The 23,827-nt window shown below is 40.1% G+C and overlaps 1 protein-coding gene across 2 annotated transcripts; it reads left to right on the forward strand.

Moving 5' to 3' along the window:
- Window positions 1–13,320: 13,320 nt before the first annotated feature.
- lrpap1 (low density lipoprotein receptor-related protein associated protein 1) lies at window positions 13,321–23,529 on the forward strand. 2 transcript variants are annotated; one of them, XM_063884710.1, is made up of 8 exons: window positions 13,321–13,616; window positions 14,344–14,488; window positions 16,821–16,951; window positions 18,952–19,072; window positions 20,736–20,894; window positions 21,934–22,016; window positions 22,425–22,601; window positions 23,231–23,529. In XM_063884710.1, exons 1-8 carry the CDS (start codon window positions 13,461–13,463, stop codon window positions 23,297–23,299), a joined length of 1,041 nt encoding a protein of 346 aa, XP_063740780.1. In that variant the 5' UTR covers window positions 13,321–13,460; the 3' UTR covers window positions 23,300–23,529. The 2 variants fall into 2 exon arrangements, with proteins under 2 accessions (XP_063740780.1, XP_063740781.1); XM_063884711.1 differs by having other exon boundaries at window positions 13,322–13,616; window positions 20,739–20,894.
- Window positions 23,530–23,827: the final 298 nt, after the last annotated feature.

A 23,827-nucleotide genomic window follows, 5' to 3' on the forward strand; every position in this document is an offset into this window, starting at 1 on the left:
TACGCCTATTTGTGGCATGATGTCACACTATTATTTTATTTCATGGCAGAAAAAGTCATAATAATAATAATAATATAAAGCAAGGATGCAGAATCTCTAGGATGAGTCAGATAGCATTTTGTGTAGTATATATGCATTTGTCTTTAATGATGTGTTTTCCGCTGGGGTTAATGTTAAGGGAACATGCTGTGAATTCAGTCACCTCCTGAATCATTGGGTTGACTGATAGAGAACAAATGGGTCTGCTTTGTCAGCTCTTATAGTTAAACATATCAATTTGCCTATTCAATGAAGCAGAATCAAACGGTGTGCTTTTATGTTTTTCACAAGTTTCAGGGCTAACCCGAGCCTACATGGAGTCGCAGTGTCGTTTGAGAAATACTCACCATGTACACTGGCTGAGATTTAAAAATAAAGCTAATGATCGCAAACACAGGCTACGTGTGGAGTATTTCTTGGTAAATATTTAGATACAGACACACATTTCATGCTGAACATCTGTTTGTATTGTCATTTAAAAGTGACACAACCTCTAGTTATGGCTTAAGCACCTTTCAAGGGAATGCCTGATTCTGTTTTCCGATCTTAAATGCTCTAAAAAACAGGCACATGACCAAAGAAATTATTAACCTGATGTTGCATAGGCTGAGCTATTTTAACTTCTATTCCCTAGGTTAAGCGAAGCTTCAAAGACACTACATTTCCCGTGATGCAGCTTGACAACAGCTTGCATTTGATCAAACATGCCCACGTTTTTAAAACTCATGCTACCAGTTTGGTACCTACCTTGCTGTTGAGTGGTGCTCCTGGTGGTCCTGTTATGTTCAACAGGACAATCTCAACATATGAACACAACTATTATAGCGGTTAAAGCGTAATCAATAACAAGAAGCTAACATAAGGCTGTAAACAAACTACATCACCATCACTTTACTTCCTGTGAACACCTCTTTACTAAAGGCAGACTTTGATTCAGCGTGTTGCACTTAGTATTCTCCTTTAGTCTCGTTAGAAACATCCAACAACTCATTTATAAGACTCTTTCCAATACCACACTAATAGAAGTTCTAAAGAAGAGGTCACAGTGGTGGAATCATGAGGGTCATTTTTTCATGAAACAGTTCTTCCAGTGCCATAAAAAATCCTCACTGCTTTAACAGATTGTAGTAAATTTTGTAGATTGTAAGTAAATGTATCTTCCGGATATCTATACATTTAGTAGATGCCCCGTTCAACCATGAAACCGTTATTTAAAATCATCAAAGCTGAGTACACTACACGGATGCCCAGCTCCCTTGTGGAAGCTCCTTTTCCGACAAATGACAGGTCTCCCTGTCCTTTCTCGGAGCAAGGTCACCCACTGCCAAGCTTTCTTATTCCTTTGTTTCCCTTTGCCCTTGTTGTTTGTCTCTCCCAGTCTCTGTCCCTTTGAAACATGATGTTCAGTGATGTCCCTGCTCCCTATGAATTAAAGATAACAGCATCCTCTCACTCCAACTGTGGTCTGCTTGCTCTTTGACATATCTTGCAAACTTTTACAAGAACTCTCTCAGACACCCACACAAGTTAATATAAAAAATGTAATCCTCTCTACACCCTATCATTTCAAGGATCATTTCCTGTACCGCCATAAGAACATGGTTTGAAATAGCAGCCAAGGTTCATTTAGGTACCTTTTTTTTTATACATTTTTTCTTAAAACAGCATGAGTTCTAAAAGCAGATGAATCAGGAGGATGAATACTCTGATGGCAAGACATGCTTTTTAATAAGATTTGTGTTCGGACCTAGGCTTGAGAAAAGATTGGATTCCTTTTAAAACATAGAACTCTCCCTCTCTCCTTGTACATGTTTTTGTATTAATGTTGATATTGAGTGTATCTACAATTCATGATTTATTTCAGAAAAGAAAGCTGAGTGGTTTTCGTACAATTTCCTCGCTTTTTTCAGCTATCAAGAATTGGATTTCAAATAAATTACCGTCCTACCTTAAACAAGGACGTGTTATGCCTGATTTTCAGGTGGAGAAATGTATTTTGTGCCACTACTTTGGGATTAAGCTTTTGCAAACCATTTTCAATGTTTTATCCAATTCCGTGACACCCTTGGATCCCACAGTCTTCAGTCTTCCTTAGAGACATACAGCTTCATACTTTTGTTTTCCTGCCACCTGGCTGCCCACGGGGGGCGGGGGGCTTTCATTCTTTTTTGTACTAATTTTAATTGCAATAGGCAGGTGTATGGTAGGGCTGCATTCATTCACATTCACAACTTGGGTAAATTGAGATCTTTTCTCAATTAATGTTACCTTAGGCTTTAGGCTGTCAGGAAAATGTGCAGGTGGCACCATGCTGGGATCTGATCACAGCTGTGTTTCAGAGAGCGCTGCTTGGATATGGATATGTTGGATATTTTTCTATCTTAGCCATTTTTCTGAAAAGAGGCTCATTACAATTATAGAGTTGAGGCTGATTTGAATTCAATGCATTTCACATCAAATAGATGTTTTGATATTCTGCACAGCTTCCATTTGCAAAATAACATCTCACAGGTGCCTGAAGGACTCGGAAGCGGGCCTAAGAGGAGCAGGTTTCATTGTTCAGTCATCACTATTTCGGATAGCTTTTTATGTCTAATTTATGTATTTTTCCAAAGGCACTCTTTAAGTACTCTATAAAAGCAAACATTTAGCCAACTAGAATTCTAAAGCGAAAGATATTCCTGGGCAATTATGTGTCATGTTGCCTCCAGGCTATGTGTAATTATGAATTATTCAAATGTGCTAAAAAGACCCAGGTAGATCTCAGGGGGCTATTTTATTATGGAAACTGTGTATTCAGAATCTGCTTTTATTAATTCCTTGAGTTGACAAGTCTCCAGGGTGCAGTTCGGCTGAAATATTATTAAATCAAAACGGTTGCGTCTTTAGCAAATAAGGAAATTCCAACTGTATAAGAACAGACCTTTTAATGTAACTGGGGATAGACACAATGTAATAATGCACAGTATGAGCTGTTTGGGTATTTTGTGAAAGTGTTGTATGGATGAAAGGTGTGTGAGGCACTAAATCAATTTTTCCTCAAAGAGACAACATGATTCATTAAGTAATGTTTTGTTCCGTATCCTGATTTCATGGACCATGTGGCCCAGGCAGGAGGCAAGGCGTGGAGGGGAGGTGGCGCTGGGGGGGGGCAACAAGATGAGAAAGAGAATCAGTCAAATGGATGTTTTATGAATAGCATGAGGCACATGAAGAGTTCGAACACATGCAAAGACACTGAATAAGAGAGTGATTGGTAGGCTCAGTGAACTGGCTGAACCTCGCTTGGTTTCATCATTGAACGACTGTATCTTCCTAATTCAATGCAACAACTCAAACATCTTCTCAAATAAGGTTTAACACGCTTCTAAAACTGTTTTCAAAAAATAATCCATAACAACATGGGTAGCTGAGAAAAACAACCTCACAACAAGATCCATTTATCAGCTTTTGTTTTTGCAGCCTTCAATCATATCAGTCAATTTTAATTTATAGATAACCAAGTTAGGACTATTGACTGATTTCCTCGTTAAAAGGCTTGCTGAAATGTGAAAAGAAAAAAAACACTCTCAATAGTGTTTGCTGTTCTACCCAAATTTGAACTTTAAAGACTTATCCTTGTTGGCTTAAAAACCAAAAATCAAATCTATTGAATGTGATTATGTGAGTTTTAGCCACCCCTTTTATATCTGTATGAAACACTGAACACTACATGTGTTAATGGTATTGTAGAGTCTGTATCTACAGTCTGCCTGGAACAGCAACACACTGGCATCGAGTCCCGACTGCCTGCCTGTGTCCGTGCTGGTTTCAGACTAACACAAGCAGCGGGGTCTGCGAGGTAACAAGAAAAACCTGATTCTTTACTCTGGAGTCAGCCCCGGGCCTTTGCTGGCCTTTGAGAGATAGATTTCTGTGGACAAAGATGCTCTTGTGGGGTTACCGTCACGCTGAGTTTGTCCGTGCTTGCTTTGTTGTGGCAGCTCTGAATACAGCTCCCTACCCACAGCAGTCGTTTGGCTCTGGTCAGTCAGCATCCTGGCCTTTGGTCATGATCAAAGTGCACACACACACACACACACACACACACACACTTCTTTGGGAAGCGTATACTCTTGGACCAGAATCAACCTCTGCTAAATAAATAGTCTTTGTCAGTTGGCCCGTAAAGGTCTCCAACCATTACACAATAGAATGCCTCAGTTTGTTGTGCATTTCATGACACATTGCTTAATGCATGAGTGAATCGCTGCTATGAATACATGGAAAAGGACTGTCAACTTAGTATACACATTATTCCTGCCAGTAGACACCAGTCTGACAGCCGTTGTATTACTCCATCCCAGGTGACTGCACACTGAGCACTCATGCACGGATGCTCAATTACGACAACTTTATCATAATCCTGCTCTTGTTGTTTAAAGATCTGCTTTACACTTTTCATACTTTAAGCTCAACGATCTTCAATTTTAAAAAATGATACACCTGCATAGAGTCAGGAGTGGTAACTGCTACTGCTTTCATTTTCCACTCTCAAAATGACCGTGCTGCAACAAACAGAGGATTTTCCAGCCCACCCCCCTCCACCCCCTTTTGGATTTCTTTCCCATAGTCATCTGTCTCCTCTCAGCTGATCTATAAAGTGCGTTTCTTTCCCTCCTCTCTCTGTACACAAAGCAATCCCTCCAGGGATAGATCTCTAAGTGAAGGTTTGCTTTGAAAATTAACGTTTCTTATTAAATCAAATGAAGCATGGACTCGGGGAGGGAGGGAGGGAAAGGTCAGCAGTCTGAGAACATTTAATGAATATCGAATCCTCCACCACTCTCTTGTTCACACACACACACACACACACACACACACACACACACACACACACACACACACACACACACACACACACACACACACACACACACACACACACACACACACACACACACACACACACACACACACACACAGCAGAGTATCTAATCAGAAGAAGTCCCCCCCTTATCCCATGAGTATGTCTCTTAAGGCCATAGTAGCAATATCAATAAAGAATTATACTTCTACACCTTCTTTTAGCAGAAAGCAATTATGTGAGAATAATTTTAGAAGAGGATGTTTTCCTCTCAGGGACAGGAAGTTATTATCTGTATTCCAAGCTGTGACAGGACAGGAGAAGAGTTGTGAACATGGGTTGATATTGTTTTACATCCTTTACACTACAGTTAATCCAGCCAGTATCAAAAATATGACTTGATAATGATTTTATTACAGTTTTCTGCAGCTCTACATAGTATTTAGCTTCTTTCAGCCACTCTCAGCTGTGGTTTAGCTTGTTGTTTAGCTTTGTTAGCATGCATCTTGTTTTGTTTGGTTCACTCTAGATCTCTAAAATCCAACCAATACAGACAAAAAGTTAGATACTGGCTGAAAGTAGAGCATTCAGCAGCTAAAGAACCGGTTGTTAACCCTAAAGTTGGTAGGGACCAAAAACGAGCTGAAATTGGAGTGAATGTTGGACTTACCTCATCAGATAACCAGACACATCACTCAAAATGAATGCTAATGTTACTGTGTATCTTCTGAATGTATATATAATAGGCAACTCATATCTAATTCATTTGCCTTATAAACCTACAAGATGAAATATCTGTGTTCAATTTACAACTCTGCGGCCCTTAAGTAGCCAAAAATCAGTTATCTCATTTTTGTCTAATTTTTAGCATGATTTGTATGAATTTGGAATATAATATAGAACTTGCATGATTGTTGATAGGTTACATCACAAAATGTTATCCATGCAAAGGTTGGCAGTTTTTGGTGAGACCTTAGTCACATCCATTATATCATAAATAAAATAGAAATAACACATTTATAGTACACATGGCAGTTCCAGAATCACTGCTGGGTCAATGGTTTCATCCCACAACAAATGCTGTAACTAAATATGTACCTTGATACAGCAGATAGAGGTGCTTTACTTGATAGTTATGTCCTTTAAACTGATTTCTGCAGTGCTGCAGTATTCTCTCTAAACAGTGAGAAAGACAGTTACAGAGCCAACTATCCCCACCTCTAAAGCATGAGAGGAGGAGACATACAGTAAGCAGGCTATACTTTGACATTTAAATAATAAAGCTGTGTTGGCTTTGTAGACATCCATATCCAACTCTTCAAAAGTTTTGCTTAATTACCTTGAGTAAAACTTTACCATGACCTTTATGACATTTTTTATCTTCTATTGCCAAACGTTTTTTATAGCTTGAATTTAAATCCTCTATAACCTTTGCAATAATCTGAATTTAACCATTGGCAAACATGAAAGACAAAAATGATTCTCGTATTACATTTGTGAGGAACATAGTCGTCACATAATCTGTGTCTGCATCAATGAAACTGAATTGTATTATTTGAAATGTATGAAATGGTATAAGTTTGATCTAAATTATTTTCTCTCTTGTGTTTTTTGGTCAGGATAATTTATCTAAATGCTCTTAGCCATAAGAAGCTGAAGTGCACCACTACCCAATGTTCTGAGGTAAGACTAAAAGCATTAATGTTTTCTTCTAGGTGAGTTATAATTTATCCACTCACATTATCCAAAACATTTGAATTACTTACCCCAAAACTGTTATGCTAAGAGTTTATAAAGCAGTCATTTCATCTGTCTCCTTTCTGTTGCACAAAATGGTTTTCAGTTATATAAAAGCAGATGAAATATAGGAATGTATGGGTGGAGCTGTCGGAGAGAATTCAGAGAGAAACAGTGAACGTGTCTGCTGGTGTGAGTGATTCAAGCAATTCTCTTCAACACAAGTGAAGTCGAGTGAAAGGCAGAAGGACACATTACTGGCAGCACTGCACATGATATTACTCATGCTGTTATGGACTCATCAACCATATCCATTTCCTGTTGAAAAGGTATTGCCTATCCATTCCAGTAAGTTTTTAAATAGACATTTTAAAGCTGAAAGTCTGACATGGAAGTTTGGGTCGCCAACTTTTGCTTGCCAGCATGTACTTGTAATGAAGGTTCAAGAACCTAGTTTAACTAAAATAACATGCAATAATAATAATAATAATTTTACATAATGTGTTATGATCTAAACGTTGACTTCATGTTTGTTTGTTTACCCACATTTAAAATCTTTTGTATGTTCTGTTTGCACTTCAGATTACCCATGTAGATTTTAATGATGGATTTCCTTGACTGGATAATTTGTATCGCTTCAAATAAATCACAATATCGTATCACTTACCCTTTGACAACCAAAAAATAAAAATGTCATACTGACATTTCAAGCTGGAAGCTGCATCAAAGTTGTTGTCAAAAGCTAAAAGTCCCAGCTGACAGCAAGAAACCGATCATTTTAAAATGCTCAGACTGACGACAAGCAAACCTGCCCCTGATGTGGACACCAGGTAAATACTTCTTGCTTTTCAGAGGCAAAGAATAAGGCTTACTTATCTTTAAACCATGCTTTAAAATTAGCACATTTCAATCCTTTACATGAATTACTTGCATACATTTGGTAAGGAAGTTAGCTATAACAAGCACCTTGATATAGTCAGGCTTAAAGGGTCAGTATGGGAAAAAAACAAACTCAAAGAAGTACAAAAATTGTAGTCCAAAATGTGTTGCCTTACATCACATATGCAGCAGCTACCTCGCAGGGATGGCTGTGGCCCCTACTGAGCGGTGCTGATGAAGCAGGGACTCTCAGCACCAACAACATTTCAGAAATAAGCCCTGCTCAGGGAGGATGAGAACAGTCCACTACAGGACATCTGGCACATTTGCACAAGACGTGGCTCATAGAACAGAGATTAGCTGCAGCAAAGGTCAACCAAAATGTGTTCTGTCGTTTTTTTGTGGGACTGGGATATCTTCATCTTTTTCAAAGAACAGGTTGCAGCTCTTCGCTACTAAGAGACAGATAAAAGAGGCAGGGATGCAGGGACGTACAGTGTGGGGAAAGTATGATAGACTACGAAGGGCACCAATGTGGTAAATTCTGCAAGTATGTATTACTTAAAAACAAAGTTTAAATTGGGTAAATAAATCGGTTTGTATTAAATAAATAAAAAAGTGGAGGCTCAGTTAGGTCCCTCTGATCCAAAATAGAGAACGCAAGGTAAAAAGATGAAAGAAGAGACAGACGCTTACTTTAAATAGAATCTGCATCTGTAGCTCATTTATTTTTTGTTGTGTTGTTACTGTCCATTTAATATTAATTCAACAGGAAATAAAACAGAACCTTTAGTAATTCAGTCATATGGGTACGTCACAATTTCATTTGATTTGGTGACAAAAAGTATATATAAATGTATCATAGACTTGTTTTGTCCTTTTTATTCAGATTTCCCCACAGCACTTCGGATTTATGCTGTGACCCTTCCAAGTCGACAGGTGGGGATTTAATCGACAAACGTAGCTCAACATTGATCAGCTACAAAGGGAAAATGCTACTTATACATAGATCAGTATTAGTGCTTAAGAAAATATGTGTTCTCGTACTGTAATTGAGTATTTTTACCTTGTATGACCGTTTCCCACCAATGGGTTTTATCAAATTTCTGTTTAATTTCTATGCAGTGTCTACACTGCTGGATCTAAATCCAGCCTAAATCCAAACAAGCCAATTTATATGATTTTACCATAGATTTTTACTAAAGGTAAAACAAATATCAAACCCTTGTGTTTGCAGCTCGTGATAATAATGATTGTTTTGATTGTGCAAGGTGACAATTAAAGAGAAAGTATAATAAAGAAGAAACGGCATGGAGAATACATTATCCTCTTTTTCCTTTTATCAGCAAACATTTTGGTTTATCTGCAGTCTTTAATTTCAGGGTTTTTTTCTCTCTTTCTTTATTGTTTTTCAACACATAGACAGTACATATGACAGTACACAAACATCCACAACACATAACAAATTAAGAACATCAAAAGTCAGATAACATAAATACAATCAAGTGAACTACACAAACTCGTGGGTAGACTGTGTAAGGATATATACAAACATGTAGGCAGATATGAAAGGCTTCCATCCTTCTTCCAGCAGAGGAACATTAATCATCTCTACATTCCTGCCCAGAGTGCTCTCTAGGTCTGCATGTTCCAGATAGTTAAGGAAGGAGCCCCATAATTTGTTAAATAGTTCTTGTTTTCCTTTCATTTAATATGCTATTTTCTCTATTGAGACACACGCAGACCGCTCTTTTAACCATTCACCCATACTTGGACTATTTACATTTTTCCATGAAAGTGCTATCATACATTTTGCCTTCAGCATACATTTAAAAAGATGTGTTCTCTTTTCCTTATGTTGTGTTCTTTTGGGTAACACCCCAACAAGGCAAACTGCTATTTAAATAACATAAGCCGAAACTATTCCAAGAACTTTTCAGATGAAAATGAAAATGCTGCAAGGAGGAGCTAATTTAGGCAAGCTAGACTCTTGAATTAATGCGATGTCTGCTGCTGTTGTTCCTTGCAGTTAAATTAGCACAAGTAATAAGATGATCGAAGCCTGTTTGATGCAATCGCTTGGTCTTAATGACTGTGTTTGTTCATGGTCAGTGATTGAATATATCCTTTATTTCATTACGACTCTCCCTAACACCCACAAGAGAACACGAAGTGCTGAAAAACACCTGCTCTCTCAATTTATGTGTATTTTCGTGCTTCTTCACTTTGTCTGTGCTCTGTGTCTCACTGATCTCTGCCACCTCAGACAATCTTTTTCCTTCCACCTAATGGGAGCCAAAGGGAGATAAAATGGTGGTCATCAAACATAGTTTATGTGACAGTCACAGTACTGTGGGCTGTTTGCTGTGCCGCACTCTTCCATTGGCACAACATCTCTCTATCTTCTTCTTGACTTCTAACTTCAGAGACTCTCTCTGGTAGACACTTTCTTGTGCGAGCTTCCACCCAGTCACAGCTAAACATACTATGTAATATTTCCCTTTGTGATGAGATTACAATCGAATCCTAACGATTTCATGAACAAATATATCAAATATTTCAGAGCAGTGCAAGGCTATGTATTCATAAGACTACAGAGAATCAGGAATGTTTCCCAGGGACTCATGGATAGATGATTGACCTACTCGACACAGAACACAGGATCAAAAGCGTCAGGGGCCCCTCCTGTCCTTAATCTATACAAAGTCTCTCAACGAGGCACATACTGTACTTAAAACAAGCAAACCATTTTTTGGCCATTACCCATATATTCATTTATTCATTCAAACAATCACTTCTCAATATTGAACATTTATTCTGCATCCGTTAGCGTTGGGGTGGATGCTTCACCCACTGATGCTGCAGGTGTGTCAGGAGCTGGGACAGACGAGACAGTTTCTATTGCTTCCTGACAATACAGTGGCGCCTTTGAAGTTGTTGTTAACCTTTTCAATTCAATCCAGCCGGCTGTCCCTATAGGCAAACACATTCATTAAGTGTGGCTCCGTCAATAGCGGATCCCTGACAGGCTGCTTTTGCTTGTTAAAGGAAAAACCTATTATGTAGACGTGCAGTAAATAGAGATGTAAACAGAACAAAGGAGGTGGAACGAGGGAGTTGTAGGAGCCGGAAGAGATGAAGGGAGTTGTACACTGTAAGTGGTCCAGTGGTTGGTGCCTTGTCATATGCAAATGAACACCACCTGTGATATCTTATTAAAGTGCTTCTTCTTGTTAAGACAGTAAGTGACTTATACACGCTCAATTTCATTTTGACTTAATTTGGTAGACAGAAAATAGGTTACTTCAGTTTGATGCACAAACCTGAACATATCATAACTCTTGTTTCCTTGAGAAATGTGGGTGTTCAGAGTCTCACAACAGACATCTTTGTGTTCAAGTGGTATTGTACTGACCCTTCTTGTCACCCGTTGTTGCTCAGAGCCATCTTGACGCTCTGTCTGCTGCCTCCATGTTGTTCTCTGCTCCTGCTTGGTTCCTTAATACCCAGCGTTCCATAGGCCTGGCTGAAGGAATGGACTGCAAACCGCCAGCTGCCCACTTCCACTGGCATGCACCTGGTCCTCTATCCGTCTATTCGTAGCAGCTTCTGGTTGGCCCTCTTCCTTGCTTGCGCCTCTTCCATCTTTTCCTCCAAGGGAACAGCTAGCTCCAGCAAGATGAGCCGCCTTCTGTCCTCAGAGCCTAAGATGATGTTTGGTCTCATTGAGGACTAGATGATGTGAGGTGGAAATTTCAGCTGCCCTTCAAAGTCAACTGTGGTCACCCAGCCTCGTGCCATGGAAGGCAAACAAACAGAGCAGTCTCCGGGTCTTTTCATCGGCCACTCTCCCTTCTTGAAAAACCTGATGAACACTGATTAACTGATCACCTGATAACTCACAGTAAGCGTGTCACTGGGGAAAATATAACTGCCAACCCCTTCAATATCTGTGAATGTTGGAGTCACAGCGTATCAGACAATAATGATAGCCAGTTGACAGAGATTGCACAGCTATAATCTTGTTAAGTCTCCCATGGTCATTGTTTGTCTTTATCCAATCAACAGCAATGTCTGTGATGGGATATAACTGCCACAAGGAAAAGTGGATATATACTGCAAGATTAAATAACACAGCTCTAGGCCTATAATCATAAAATACAATACACCTGGTTTATTTATTTGATTTGCTGTGTCTCAAGTCTTCATAGTGTTACAATTCTTTCACATTCGGATGATTGACTTGTTTTTGTGTAAAAACTGAATTAACTGTCAAACCCTTTGTTAATTGAAATTCTAATTTAGTTCCTATTGTCAGGTTTATAATAAGGACGAGACTCTTTCTGTTAAAACTCTGATATGTTTTGGTGTTTTTGTTTAGCACAATATGAATTGCAGCATGGTAAAGGTCCCATATTCACCCCCCTCTGCTCCTCAATTCAATTCACTCCAACTTGAATGACATTTATCAACATAAGCTTCTAAAACAATATTGTGAAGTTGAGGGTGTACAATATATTGTCTTACTGTCTGACTGTCCCTTTGTCTCTTCCCCCTCCCTTCTTCCCAGCTTAATATAGTTTAACTGAATTCAGTGCAATCATTGCGGTGTACTGGCATTAATGCGATATGAACCGCTCTGTCAAGGACACCAGTTCAGCAGATCAATAATGATGATAAAAAGTTTGCTCTCATTCAGTCTCCTGCTAAATGTTATTAGCATTGCTGGCATGAATGTGAGATAAACAATGTTTTATTGCGGTATTTTGTGTGTGTGTGTGTGTGTGTGTGTGTGTGTGTGTGTGTGTGTGTGTGTGTGTGTGTGTGTGTGTGTGTGTGTGTGTGTGTGTGTGGGTGTGTGTGATGGGTGGTGTGTGTGTCCAACTCCCTTGCATCACACATACCAAATGTTCATATACGTACAGCTAGTGGGACGATGCAACCTAAATGTCTCATCATATGAACAACTAAAATATAGATGGATAGGATTGGATGCAGGAACTATTATAAAAAGGTTCTATGATATATTCTATGTTATGTTATGTTATGTGTTCATGAAAATATACATATATAGCCTACTGTATGTATATATATTATGTTGCTTTTAACCACATAGAGTATTTATTAAATAGTATGGTCCCTGAGTGTTGTGAAACGCGCCTTTAAAAAAAATATATATTAATTGTATATTATTTTATAAATACACTATGTTTATAATAATTTTTAATTGAAAATACTGAAACAATACATGGGAAAAAACAGCAATGCAGGCAACGCACTAAAATGTGAATTAAATTCACTAGTGCTGTACATCCATAGTAAATGTATATCCCATCCATAGGCTACTATATAAAATAAAAATGAACATAATCAAACAAATAAATACAAAGGATTAACATACAAAAATAATCTTAAACATTATTTAAAAAATATAAATATATTTTAGTTTTTTCTTGCAAATGAAGCATTTTGAAAGTGATAAGAAAAGATGAGCAGTGCTACACTTTTCTTTATATACACAACTATCAGAAAAATCTGTACATTTTGCTGAATGACACATGCGATAATATCTGTTATTATATTATTTTTTAGGAATGGCTTTTAAGGTAAATCTCCTTCCTTATTGTAACGTAAATAATTATGTAAACATAATCGAGACCAGTCACGTGAAACGCGTGGAGGCTTTCTATTTGCTCAGAGTTCTTCAGTTGCCAGGTAACACTGCACAGTGGCATTTCAGGAATTGTAGTTCAAATAAGTCGCATCCTCGTTACTGATAACACATGGACTGAGAGAAAGAACTACGTATCCCAGAATGCACGGCTTAAAGAAGTGCCCTCCCATTTTTAGCACATGACTTTGTGGTACTCCAGTGAGCTACAACAACAGAAGCATTTGTTCGGCAAATGTGCTTTTTAGCTAGTATTTTATATTCTTTCGTTGGCTTGTTATCTTTAAAATGAAGCTGTCGTCTTTAGTTGTTGCTTTGTGCTTCGGAGTGGGTGTAATGGCCGGGAAATACTCACGTGAAGTGAACGAGCAGAAGTCCAGTGATGGGCATACGGTGGAATTTAGGATAGCTAAATTGGACCAGGTGTGGAACAAGGCTAAAAGGGTATGTATCTTACAGAAACTATTGGCTGTACTGTTAACGTGAAGCTAACACGTTTAGCTGTCAGTGAGTTAACAGAGTAACAGCTAACACTGGCTACTGCCGTCTTTGTAAAGCTACAGAACGGGTGGAATATGTAGTTGACTTAATGAAGATATAGCCTTAGGTTTGAATAAGATAGTGAGATGCACTTTTACTTTCCACAAGTGCAGAGGTTCAAGTGCACATTATTCACTTTGTCTTTGTTTATTGTGATGGGCGTTGGGAATTGGGTGATTGTCATTACCAGAATGTACGCTGAAGCTGTTGTGCATATGACAAAAATCCTTTAAATCCTTAGTTACCTAATTACATACTGTGTGTGCGCGTGCGTGCTTGCCTGCGCAGGGGAAAATAGTTTGTATAATTTGTAGTCTAACCTCAATTTACAGTTTTGAATTAGTCAATTATATGCCCTGTCACTCCTGTAAGGGTTCACAATAGAAGACTGTAGTATTCTATTTAAAGTAATAATGACTATAACCAACTGTGAAATAAAAGAAACACAGTGGTTTGTGAGTGAGAGTTTATTAGAGAGAGCCTTTTGTTAAAATGGTAAGACCAATTTCACACTTCAAGAACACACTGTCTGGTTTTCTTCACTCCTTACCCTTAACTGTCCTCAAGTTTGTTTTCCACTTTGTTTTACTAAAGTGTACGTGTTCTCTTATTCTCCTTTTGTTCATGATAGATGCAGCTCTCCCCGGTGCGGCAGGCCGAGCTGCACAGTGATCTGAAGCTCCAGGAGAAAGATGAGCTGCAGTGGAAGAAGCTGAAGGTGGAGGGGCTGGATGAAAACGGGGAGAAAGAGGCCCAGCTCCGACGTAACTTTAATGGTGAGACAGCTAAATTAAGTAAAAAGCATTGCAAATGAGAAAGTAATGCTCATTCCTACCTTAACAAATACAGAATTACTAATAACGCATTGTATCAGGAGGCTCTGGTCTCTTTGTGCTCTTCCAAATAAAGCAAAGGTTAAGACAGTGGAAGTGTGGAACTTCATTAGTGTTGTGGTTTACATATAAAGCCACTCGCCTAAAGAGATCCATTGAGTCAGCAGATTGAGGTGAGTTTTATTTTAGTCAAAGTGTGTGAATTTTCAACAACAGGATAGTTAATCACTTACTTAAATGGTTGTTATTTTTAAAGGGTAAGTAATAATGGGACAGAACGACATACCGTGGAATACAAAGTTCTGGATAGGATATTTTGCGTAATTAATGCTGCCCTTTGGCTGAGAGTATAGCTAATGTATTACTTTGCTGCTGCTGCATCAGCCAACAAGAAGAAATATAATCCCTGTCGAAGTTGGCAAGGCCTCCTTACGAGGTCTCCTTCTGAAACTGAAGCATTTACGTTTAGCATGTACAGTACGTATGAAACATTGTCAAAGAAACATTGATGTACATTTGATTACAAAGCTCCTGGTCTTATTTCTAAATCATTTACCCCAAAGCTGCACAGTTACTTGAAATGTTATCAAAATTGCAAAAAAGCACAATATTTGGTAAGGGCAAAAAATTGTAAATGATTAAAACTGCAGGGAATCCTCGATCTCCACATGGTGTTCTTCTGACCTCATACAAAAACGTTTTTTGTCACAGAGCCTCTTGAAAAACAAAACCTTGATCATATTAATAGATGTTTTAATGTTAATAGTGTTTAAAAATGGTCACTCCCCTATTATACTTCAAATCATATGGTGATTGCAGTTAAAATAGTCAAGAATAATCACAATTAGTTCATCTTTCCAAATCATGCAGCCCTTCTTTTAGCCCAGTAACCCTGCAGAGAGCTCATTTTGTAGACATTTTGACGGGGAGTGAAGCGGGTAGAGCCCGAGCATCATCAATGTCCTCCTGATTTAGTCCGGATGGTGTGTCTGTGTGTAAAATACCTGCAGGCAATGAGCTGGCTGTACACACCTCTCAGTTTAGCATTCTGCCACTAGCAGCCGGTGGACACTTCCTGCCCTCTGGCAGCAACCGTCCTCTCCTTCCTCCCCCCCCGATGTTGGACTGACCTTCCGGCTACAGGCGGAGCAGCAGGTTCACCCTCTGCTAGTTAAATATGAACCTTTAAGGGGGCCTCAAGTCAACTTCTCCCCACTGGATCCTACTTGAATCGGTCTAATTGGGGTCTTCTGTCTGTCATATTTTTCTTTCCCTAACACTTCTCCTTGATTCTCTATCACTAGAGACACACCCTGACACCTGGTTGGTTGGTCTCAGATGCATGTTTCATTGTTTGCACTCATTGCACTTGGGCTGAAAGCCTCATAAAATGCAAAATATACGAGCCTGCCAGCAGTGCACAGATTGTCTACAGGTTTGTGCATCCTGTTTATGAGGATTTTAAATGAGCTCCTGCCTCTGGAAACTCTCTAATGAAGTATGATTAGTTAATAAGTCACATTCATGGATGAGATGGTGCTGAATCAGCAGCCGCAAAAACGGTTTACCAGAGCAGAATAATGAGGGCAGAGCTTCTTCAGAGCAAAGTCCAAATCTTTATAGTTATGGAGAGGACTAAACTGCTACTACATTGCACATCACTGACACTATTAAACTAATTGGCTACGGAAATACCAACCGAGTAGCAACATTATCTTTTACCTTCCCTCGAAATGTATGTAAGAGTTTTAATGAATTTCAAATCATAAATTGGTCTTCTTTTGTTTCTCATGTTTTATTCTGTTGAGTTTGGAAGCGGGAGGGTAAATGAGTGTTTTCTCCTCGTCTCTGTTCTCATTATTACACGTTTTCCAGGTTAAGGGCAGCACTGCAAAACCCATGGATGAAACCAGCTCCTCTGTGCTGCTTATGTCGAGAACAAAGTGAAGTTAGTTTTGTTTTCAGATGCTCCCGCTACATTCCCAGACTGCTTCTCTCAGCTTTATTTTCAGCAGCTGCATGAAAGATACCACTCCCCTTTCAGTTCTTTTAAAAATACTTGGTGACTTAATGAGTAAGTAATGAGTGGCTGTCAAGGGTTGTGGGCCTCCAGGTAGTTTTTGATGATAAGTGTTTCTTTCTTTGATTAGTCACTACGGCTTATCTTACTTACCAGTGTCCCATCATGACAGCCTGAGTTGTTACGCAGGCTCATGTCAGGCTCATTCATCAAAGCATTCTTTTGTAAAATCTCTGTGATGTTTATGTTTTGTAGTGATTCTGGCCAAGTATGGGATGGATGGCAAAAGAGACACTCGACCACTGGAGAGCAACCACCTGAAGGACCACGACACCATAGAGGGAGACACATTTGAGGATCCCAGGCTGGACAAACTCTGGAACAAGGTGCGAATGTGTGCAGAGGGAGGAGGAACAGAAATATGACAGTATGTTTTGAGAGTGATGCATTTTTTGTTGTGGCACTGTGAGGCTCTGTACTTCATGTTTCTGCTAGGAAATACAAATCTGAAACAAGTTAAATAAACACATGCCCCCTGGAACAGCTCAAAAATAATTGTCACTATTCAATGAACTGAAGTCTCTACAGGGCTCTCACTCAGCAGCACTAGAGGGGTCTTTAAGTCAACTCTTCCAATGCACAGTAACAGCTCTCTAGTGATTTCAAACTCTTGTAATATGGCAGCGATATAACAGGACATATGCAGCTGGTTAGAAAAAGAAAATGTGGAACTGTGCTGGTGTACTGCAGCTTAATAAGGATTTCCGTTATTATGCGTTTCAAGTCTGAAGTTCCTTCAGGAGCAGAGTCTTTTGGGACAGCTTTTTAGTTTTTAGACCAACTGTTCCAAACATACGTTTACAGCTTTGTAGTGGTGTGCCAACCAGTTAGTTCAAAATGTCCTTACTTTTCCCCTATGATACGTTTAGATAGATAGAATCGGAGGATGAAACCCTCTTTATTAGTCACATACATGCACACAGCAGAGCACACACAGTGAAATTGGTCCTCTGCATTTAACCCATCCTAGTTCTAGGAGCAGTGGGCAGCTATTGTGCAGCGCCCGGGGAGCAATGGGGAGGGGGGATTGGAGGTGTCCGGTGCCTTGCTCAAGGGCACCACAGCAGGGCCTAGGAGGTGAACTGGGACCTCTCCAAGTAGCAGTCCACCTTCCATGTTTTTTCAAGTCTGTTCGGGGACTTGAACCGGTGACCCTACGATTCCCAGTCCAAGCCCCTACTGACTGAGCCACTGCTGGTTTGTGTGAAGGTCACAGTGACCTTGACCTTTTGTAATGAGTTTATCAAGTTGACATTTGTGCCGAACACGGTTGCAGCACTACGCAGCAACCAATTATATCTATTAATAGCCAATAGTGAAGCATTGGCTAGGATACAGAAACTGCTTCACCGAACGGTACAGGCCGGCTCACAGTGAGCCACTATCCATCCCTCTCACACATGATGCATATATATTACACACACACACATAGTGGTATAGTAACACTGAGTGTCAGCCCATCCATTTCTCACTGAGTGTCAGTAATTAAAAAACAGCAGCTAAGAAACATCTTTCTGATCTCCTGGTGAAGTCCAATATCCGCAGCAGTTGTGTCTTTAGAGTCCTCTATTCTCTTCCGGTTCAGTTAGGAGTACCATACATTGTCAAGCAGGACATGTCCCAAAGGCCCTTGAAGTCTCTGTGCCCAAAGTCAATTGTGGATCAAAATGCCACAAGACATTGACAACGAAATACTGTGCTTACATTGTGTCTACACCAACAAAATGTGCAATAAGTACATTACGTTTTACAGCAATAGTCCATTTGCTCATGATTATGCCCATAAAATAGTTATGAAATAGACTGAAGCTTCTAAAAAGACAAACCTGGCTTTGTTCAGTATGTCCCTCTGTACTATACCTCCATCGCTGCTTTCAGTACCCTGGACAGCGGCGCGCACACACACCCTACATGCACACAAGACAAACATCACTATCCACCTGAGAGTTGCTAATAATAGTTCATCTTGATAATTAATATAGGTTTACTTTTTACTTTTTTATTGGCTTTTTAGGACTTCGCACAGATAATTCATATAAATAACAAAACAAAACAAAAATACCACATGACCTACCAGGCAGCGTCACAGCTGATCATATGGGGAAGAGATCCTGTTATAGAATGCAATAAAGAAAAGTTACAGTCATATGGAAATGTTATGCTTATGTTTAACAAGCCATTAAAAAAAAAAGCATCTCTGACCAATTTAAATGTTAAGCATAGTTCAAATGTTTCAGCTAATTTCCCTTTATGCAAAAATAACATCTTTAGATCTGGAGGATATGCTTTAAGAAAGTTTGACATCTCTGAGCGTTCCCTCCTCCAGGCCAAGAGTTCGGGGAAGTTCTCCGACGAGGAGATGATGAGTCTGAAGAGGGAGTTCCAGCACCACAAGGACAAGACGCACGAGTACAACATCCTGATGGACACGGTCAGCAGGACGGAGGGTGAGCGAATGTCTCTCTCTGCTTTGCTGCAGAGGAGTCAGTTATATCAGCGCTTCTTTAAGCCACATTTAAGCGCCCTTAATCCCTGTCCTCCTCTTTGCTATTTATCACTTTATGTTTTTAAATTCAGCCATTATTATGGTAAGTTTATCATTTGCATATTCATTAAAACATGGAGAAATGTTGTTGCACAATGAGGCCATATTTATCATTTCTAGCTTTCAGTTCAGCTTCCAAAGCAAATTTATGCAAAAAAAAGGGAAAAATAGATGTATCTCGCTCAATGTATCAATTCCACTTCCACTCATCCTCCAAAAATCTGACCCAAGTAGGATTTGTCTCCGTCTGCACGTTCAGTCTTGTGGTCATGTTCGTAGGTGGAAGGTATCATGCTGCACTCGCTGCTACCCACCACTCTACGCTTGTCACAACACATCAAGCAGAGAGTTCTGAGCGCTCAGACGGGCTCTGTTGTGCTTGAGAAAGAGGCGGCGAGGACAGGCACGTCTTCCCCTGACGTGCCTGACACTCTGCAGCTGGTTCCTGTCAGAACGCTGCTGCTCCCGCTCCTCAGCCTCTTCTCCGTGAGCCAGCCAGGGGTGTTTGTCTGCCCGTCTGATGCATTAAAAATAAAGAGCCCATCACATGTTGCTTTGAGGGGAGTTTAATGCACCTGCACAACAACCCCACCCCACCACCCACACACTCTTTCTCTGCCTTCACCGGTCTTTGTCTTGTCATGTTTTTGTCTTTTGATCTAAATGCCAACCATTGTCCGGGTGACCTGTGTGCTCTTTTTATCTCCTCACCTTTAAGACGGACAGCTCTTTCACAAACACGTTGACATAATAGGATTAGATGTAAAGGCTACTCAAGGTTTTCCTGAATAAAAAGTGATTTTATATATATATATATAGAGGAAACATTTGTAAAGCTTTTTTACTGCTACTGCTAAACCCTGCTTATTAAATGCTGTTCTTTCTTGTTGCTCTTATCCAACCTCCCAAACCAACTTGTGGCCTAACTGTCAATTAATTTTGTAATCTTATTCTTATGTATTTATATCAAACTTTACATATTGTGAGTCATTTAAAGAACATATTCTACTCGTTTTCAGGTTTCATAATTGTACTTTGTGCTATTTGTTCAAAAAGCTCTTTATTTTTCTCATACCGCCTGTGTTGCAGAACCTCTTTTCACCCTCTGTCTGAAACCAGAGAAATATGTGTCGGAGTGTTAGCTAATAGCAGCATTAGTGTTAATTAGTGATGTCACTTTTGATATGGAAGTAAACAATGGAGTCCAATCGAGATGTTCCCGGCAGGGGGGGGGGAGTGTGTGAGAGAGAATTTTTGAATTTGCACATCATTTACATGCCCAAAAACCTGTATAACACACTGCAGGAAAGGGAACACCCCAAAAAGTAGAATAGTCTCACGAGGCAGATAATAACTGATGTCCATCCTCTTCTCTGTGGCGCCTCTGTTTTGATTTCAGATAGTTTATTTCCAGGGTAAGGATCAGTTAATATGCAGACCTGAGACAAGTTCTGCAGAATGGACCATGGCAGACAATGAAACTGCATACTACATTTATTTGCTTGATTTCACACTAACCTGCCCTTGCACCTCCCCCCCTCTTTGCCTCCGTGTGTTCGCCTCAGAAGAAATCCACAAGAATGTGATCTCTCCCCTGGAGGGCGACACCAAGGAGCACGTGCTGCACCAGAGGCACTCGGACCTGAAGCAGAAAATGACAGACCTCAACCAGGGCTTCGAGCGCCTGCGGAAGTTAAGCCACGAAGGCTTCACTACAGACAGCGGTAAGGGGGAGACACACACACACACAGTCTTTGTTTATCCCATCATCTTAATCACTGGGATTTGTAGTCAGACCCTGCTGTGTCACAGCTGGCAGCATTGATATGCTAACAGCTTAAGTGATTTCAGCCCTCCAAGCCTCATCCATCCACTCATGGAAACTCGCTAAACCTTGTCCTCGTGCGTTTTTACTCAGAGAAAACTCTACTTCCATTATTTAATTGTCTAATAGTTCTAGTGTTTATCATTCACATGCTGCTGTGTGTGTTGAGTGTTCTGCAGCATGTGTTTAAGTCTCAGTTGTGCAGGCTTGTTGCAGAGCTCAGATGATGGTGATGCACCTGCTGCTGACTCATCCTGACTCCCTCACTTCCCCTCCTTTAAACCCCCTCCAGGTTGCCTCTCAATCTACCACTAGTTCTCCTCCTCCCCTCACTTCCTGCCTCCTCTGGCTCTGTTATACGTGCAGCTTACAGGGTTGTCGAGTGGATAGCAATCTTGGACAGCAGGGACGAGATTGCAAGCAGTTTTCCCATTTTTAGATTGGACAATTATTACAGGGACCCTGTAAGGCTTTTGTGGGTTTCCCTTTCTCTAGTGTGTTGTATAGGTTTTTGTGCATGTAAATGGTCTGAAAAGGCTCAAACCTCCAAAGGCAGTTTCTCTCCCCCGCCCTGCCTGAAACAGCTCCCTTGGACTCCTGTGTTTATTCTGTAACATAGTTACATCATTATGCACCACTCCCACTTGTATTTGCTAACACATGATAGGCTTAGGGGCGGGATAATTTTTAAGTGGTTGACCAATCACAACAGCCAATTGGCTGTAACCAATCAGAGCAGACTGGGCTCTGGTTTCAGACAGAGGGTGAAAAGAGGTGATGCAGTATGAGGAAAATAAAGAAATATTTGGCCCTTTTTTTGCAACTTAGCTTGTTGTGTGTATTGTCTTTCAGAGTGTGTTTAAAGTTTTAGTGAGGCTCCAAACTCTCTTGACCTGTTGAACTCTTCATCTTCGCTCCTGTGTGTTTTTCTTGTGCAGAGTTTCGGGAGCCCCGGGTGATTGAACTGTGGGAGGCAGCCAAGAGAGCAAACCTCACCGAGGACGAGCTGGACTCTCTCAAGGTGAATCTCCCAGTGCTGATTAGTTTCTCTCTAACAGTTTTTGTGCTGCATTCTAACTACTAAGTACTACTTTTACATGTAGGGTAAGCCCAAAGGGTGCACATTATTATCACTTTTTATGCATTAGACATTTAAAATTCCCAAGTATTCCACTCTCCTATCTGTCCCTTCACCCTTTGTCCATGAACAGAGAATAGCAGTGAAGGATTCTGTTTAAAAATTCATTTTAAGACCTCTGGCTTCCAAATGTCACATATAAGATTGAACTCCACTTTTCGATGTAATGTTTCCTTCTTTATTCACTACTTGAGATGCGTATCAGCGCCCCTGTGCAGCTGTGCATGTAATTGAAGGTGAACTGAACTCGCACCCCTCTGTTCGCCGCCCCGCTTCTCCTCGTTCACTTAGGAGGAGCTGCGCCACTTTGAGACGAAGGTGGAGAAGCACAGCCACTACCAGGAGCAGCTGGAGCTCTCCCACCAGAAGCTGCAACACGTGGAGTCTTTAGGAGACAAAGAGCACATCAAGAGGAACCAGGAAAAGTACAACACCATCGCTGAGAAGACCAGGGAGATGGGTTACAAGGTAGGGTGGGAAACAACGCGTGTTTGTACGCTCTTACTCTGCATTCTCCCATCAAACAGCACAAAGCTGCTGTCTAGTAGCTGTCTGCGTGCATGCAAAGTATTCAGTGCAAAGTATGAGTTTTGATCAAACCTCACACACAAAGTATGTTGACCCTGTCAGAAATATGTAATACTTCCACATGTTATCAAAAAATGCTTAAAACCAAATTACCATACTTCTGATGTAAAGCATGTTAATTAAAGATAAATAATTGTGCATCATTGGTGTTGTAGTACACCAAGAGGGCTGAAATAAGTCAAACATGGTTAAAATGGGCAATGGTATAACTTTTTATTTAATAAACCAGCTACAGTTTTGAACATTACATTCTTATCTAGTTATAGTTGTGCCATCAAATATTCAAAGCATTACTAGTGTACTATAAAGTAATTGAGGCCTCCCATTATATTGAGTCACAATTTAAGATGCAAACCACTCAAGTCCTAGCTTGTAACACTCAATTCTGATCCTTGCATCAGCGCAAGGGCAGAGCTTTTGTAAACTCTTCACCAGTACGCAAATTCAACCAAAGATCTCCAGGAATCTGCCTCGCAGTCTAATGTTGACACGTGCTGTTTTTATTTCAGATGAAGAAACATATGCAGGACTTGTCCAACAAGATCTCTCGAGAGGGACTGGAGCACAACGAGCTGTGAGAGGACCAACAACTGAAATAATTCCCTCCACAACCGTACAGCATTCCCCTTCATCTGCTGTCCAAACAGATCAGTGTTTTCTACTTTTCTAGCTGACTTTTCCCTTTCAATCGCTTAATGAATGAAATGTTTGTACATAATATATATGTTTTTGTAGGATTCAGCTGGATTTAGTCAGGAGACAAACTGGTCAGATTATCAGGCACATAAAATAAAGATCAATTAGTTTACACACTGGTCTGGTACGAAATGTATTTATGCAACTGATGACATAGGTGTATGAGAAATGTCTGGCTGAAATATGGCACTACTACAAGAAAGGCAAAGTGTGTGTGTTGAGGTATGGACAGGAGTGTCTGAAACATGCTGAACCAGATGATGAAGTTGAGCTGCTGAGGCTGTGCAGCTCAACTTCATCATGTATTGACAAACGTTCATCTGCCATTATTTGTAAATCCAACCTCAGATAGACTGGTACTACTGCAGTAGCTCATACCTTATCGGAGACATTGATGCTCCCTGGTATTG

Source organism: Eleginops maclovinus, chromosome 5, assembly GCF_036324505.1.
Source record: "Eleginops maclovinus isolate JMC-PN-2008 ecotype Puerto Natales chromosome 5, JC_Emac_rtc_rv5, whole genome shotgun sequence".
Classification (NCBI taxonomy): Eukaryota; Metazoa; Chordata; class Actinopteri; order Perciformes; family Eleginopidae; genus Eleginops; species Eleginops maclovinus.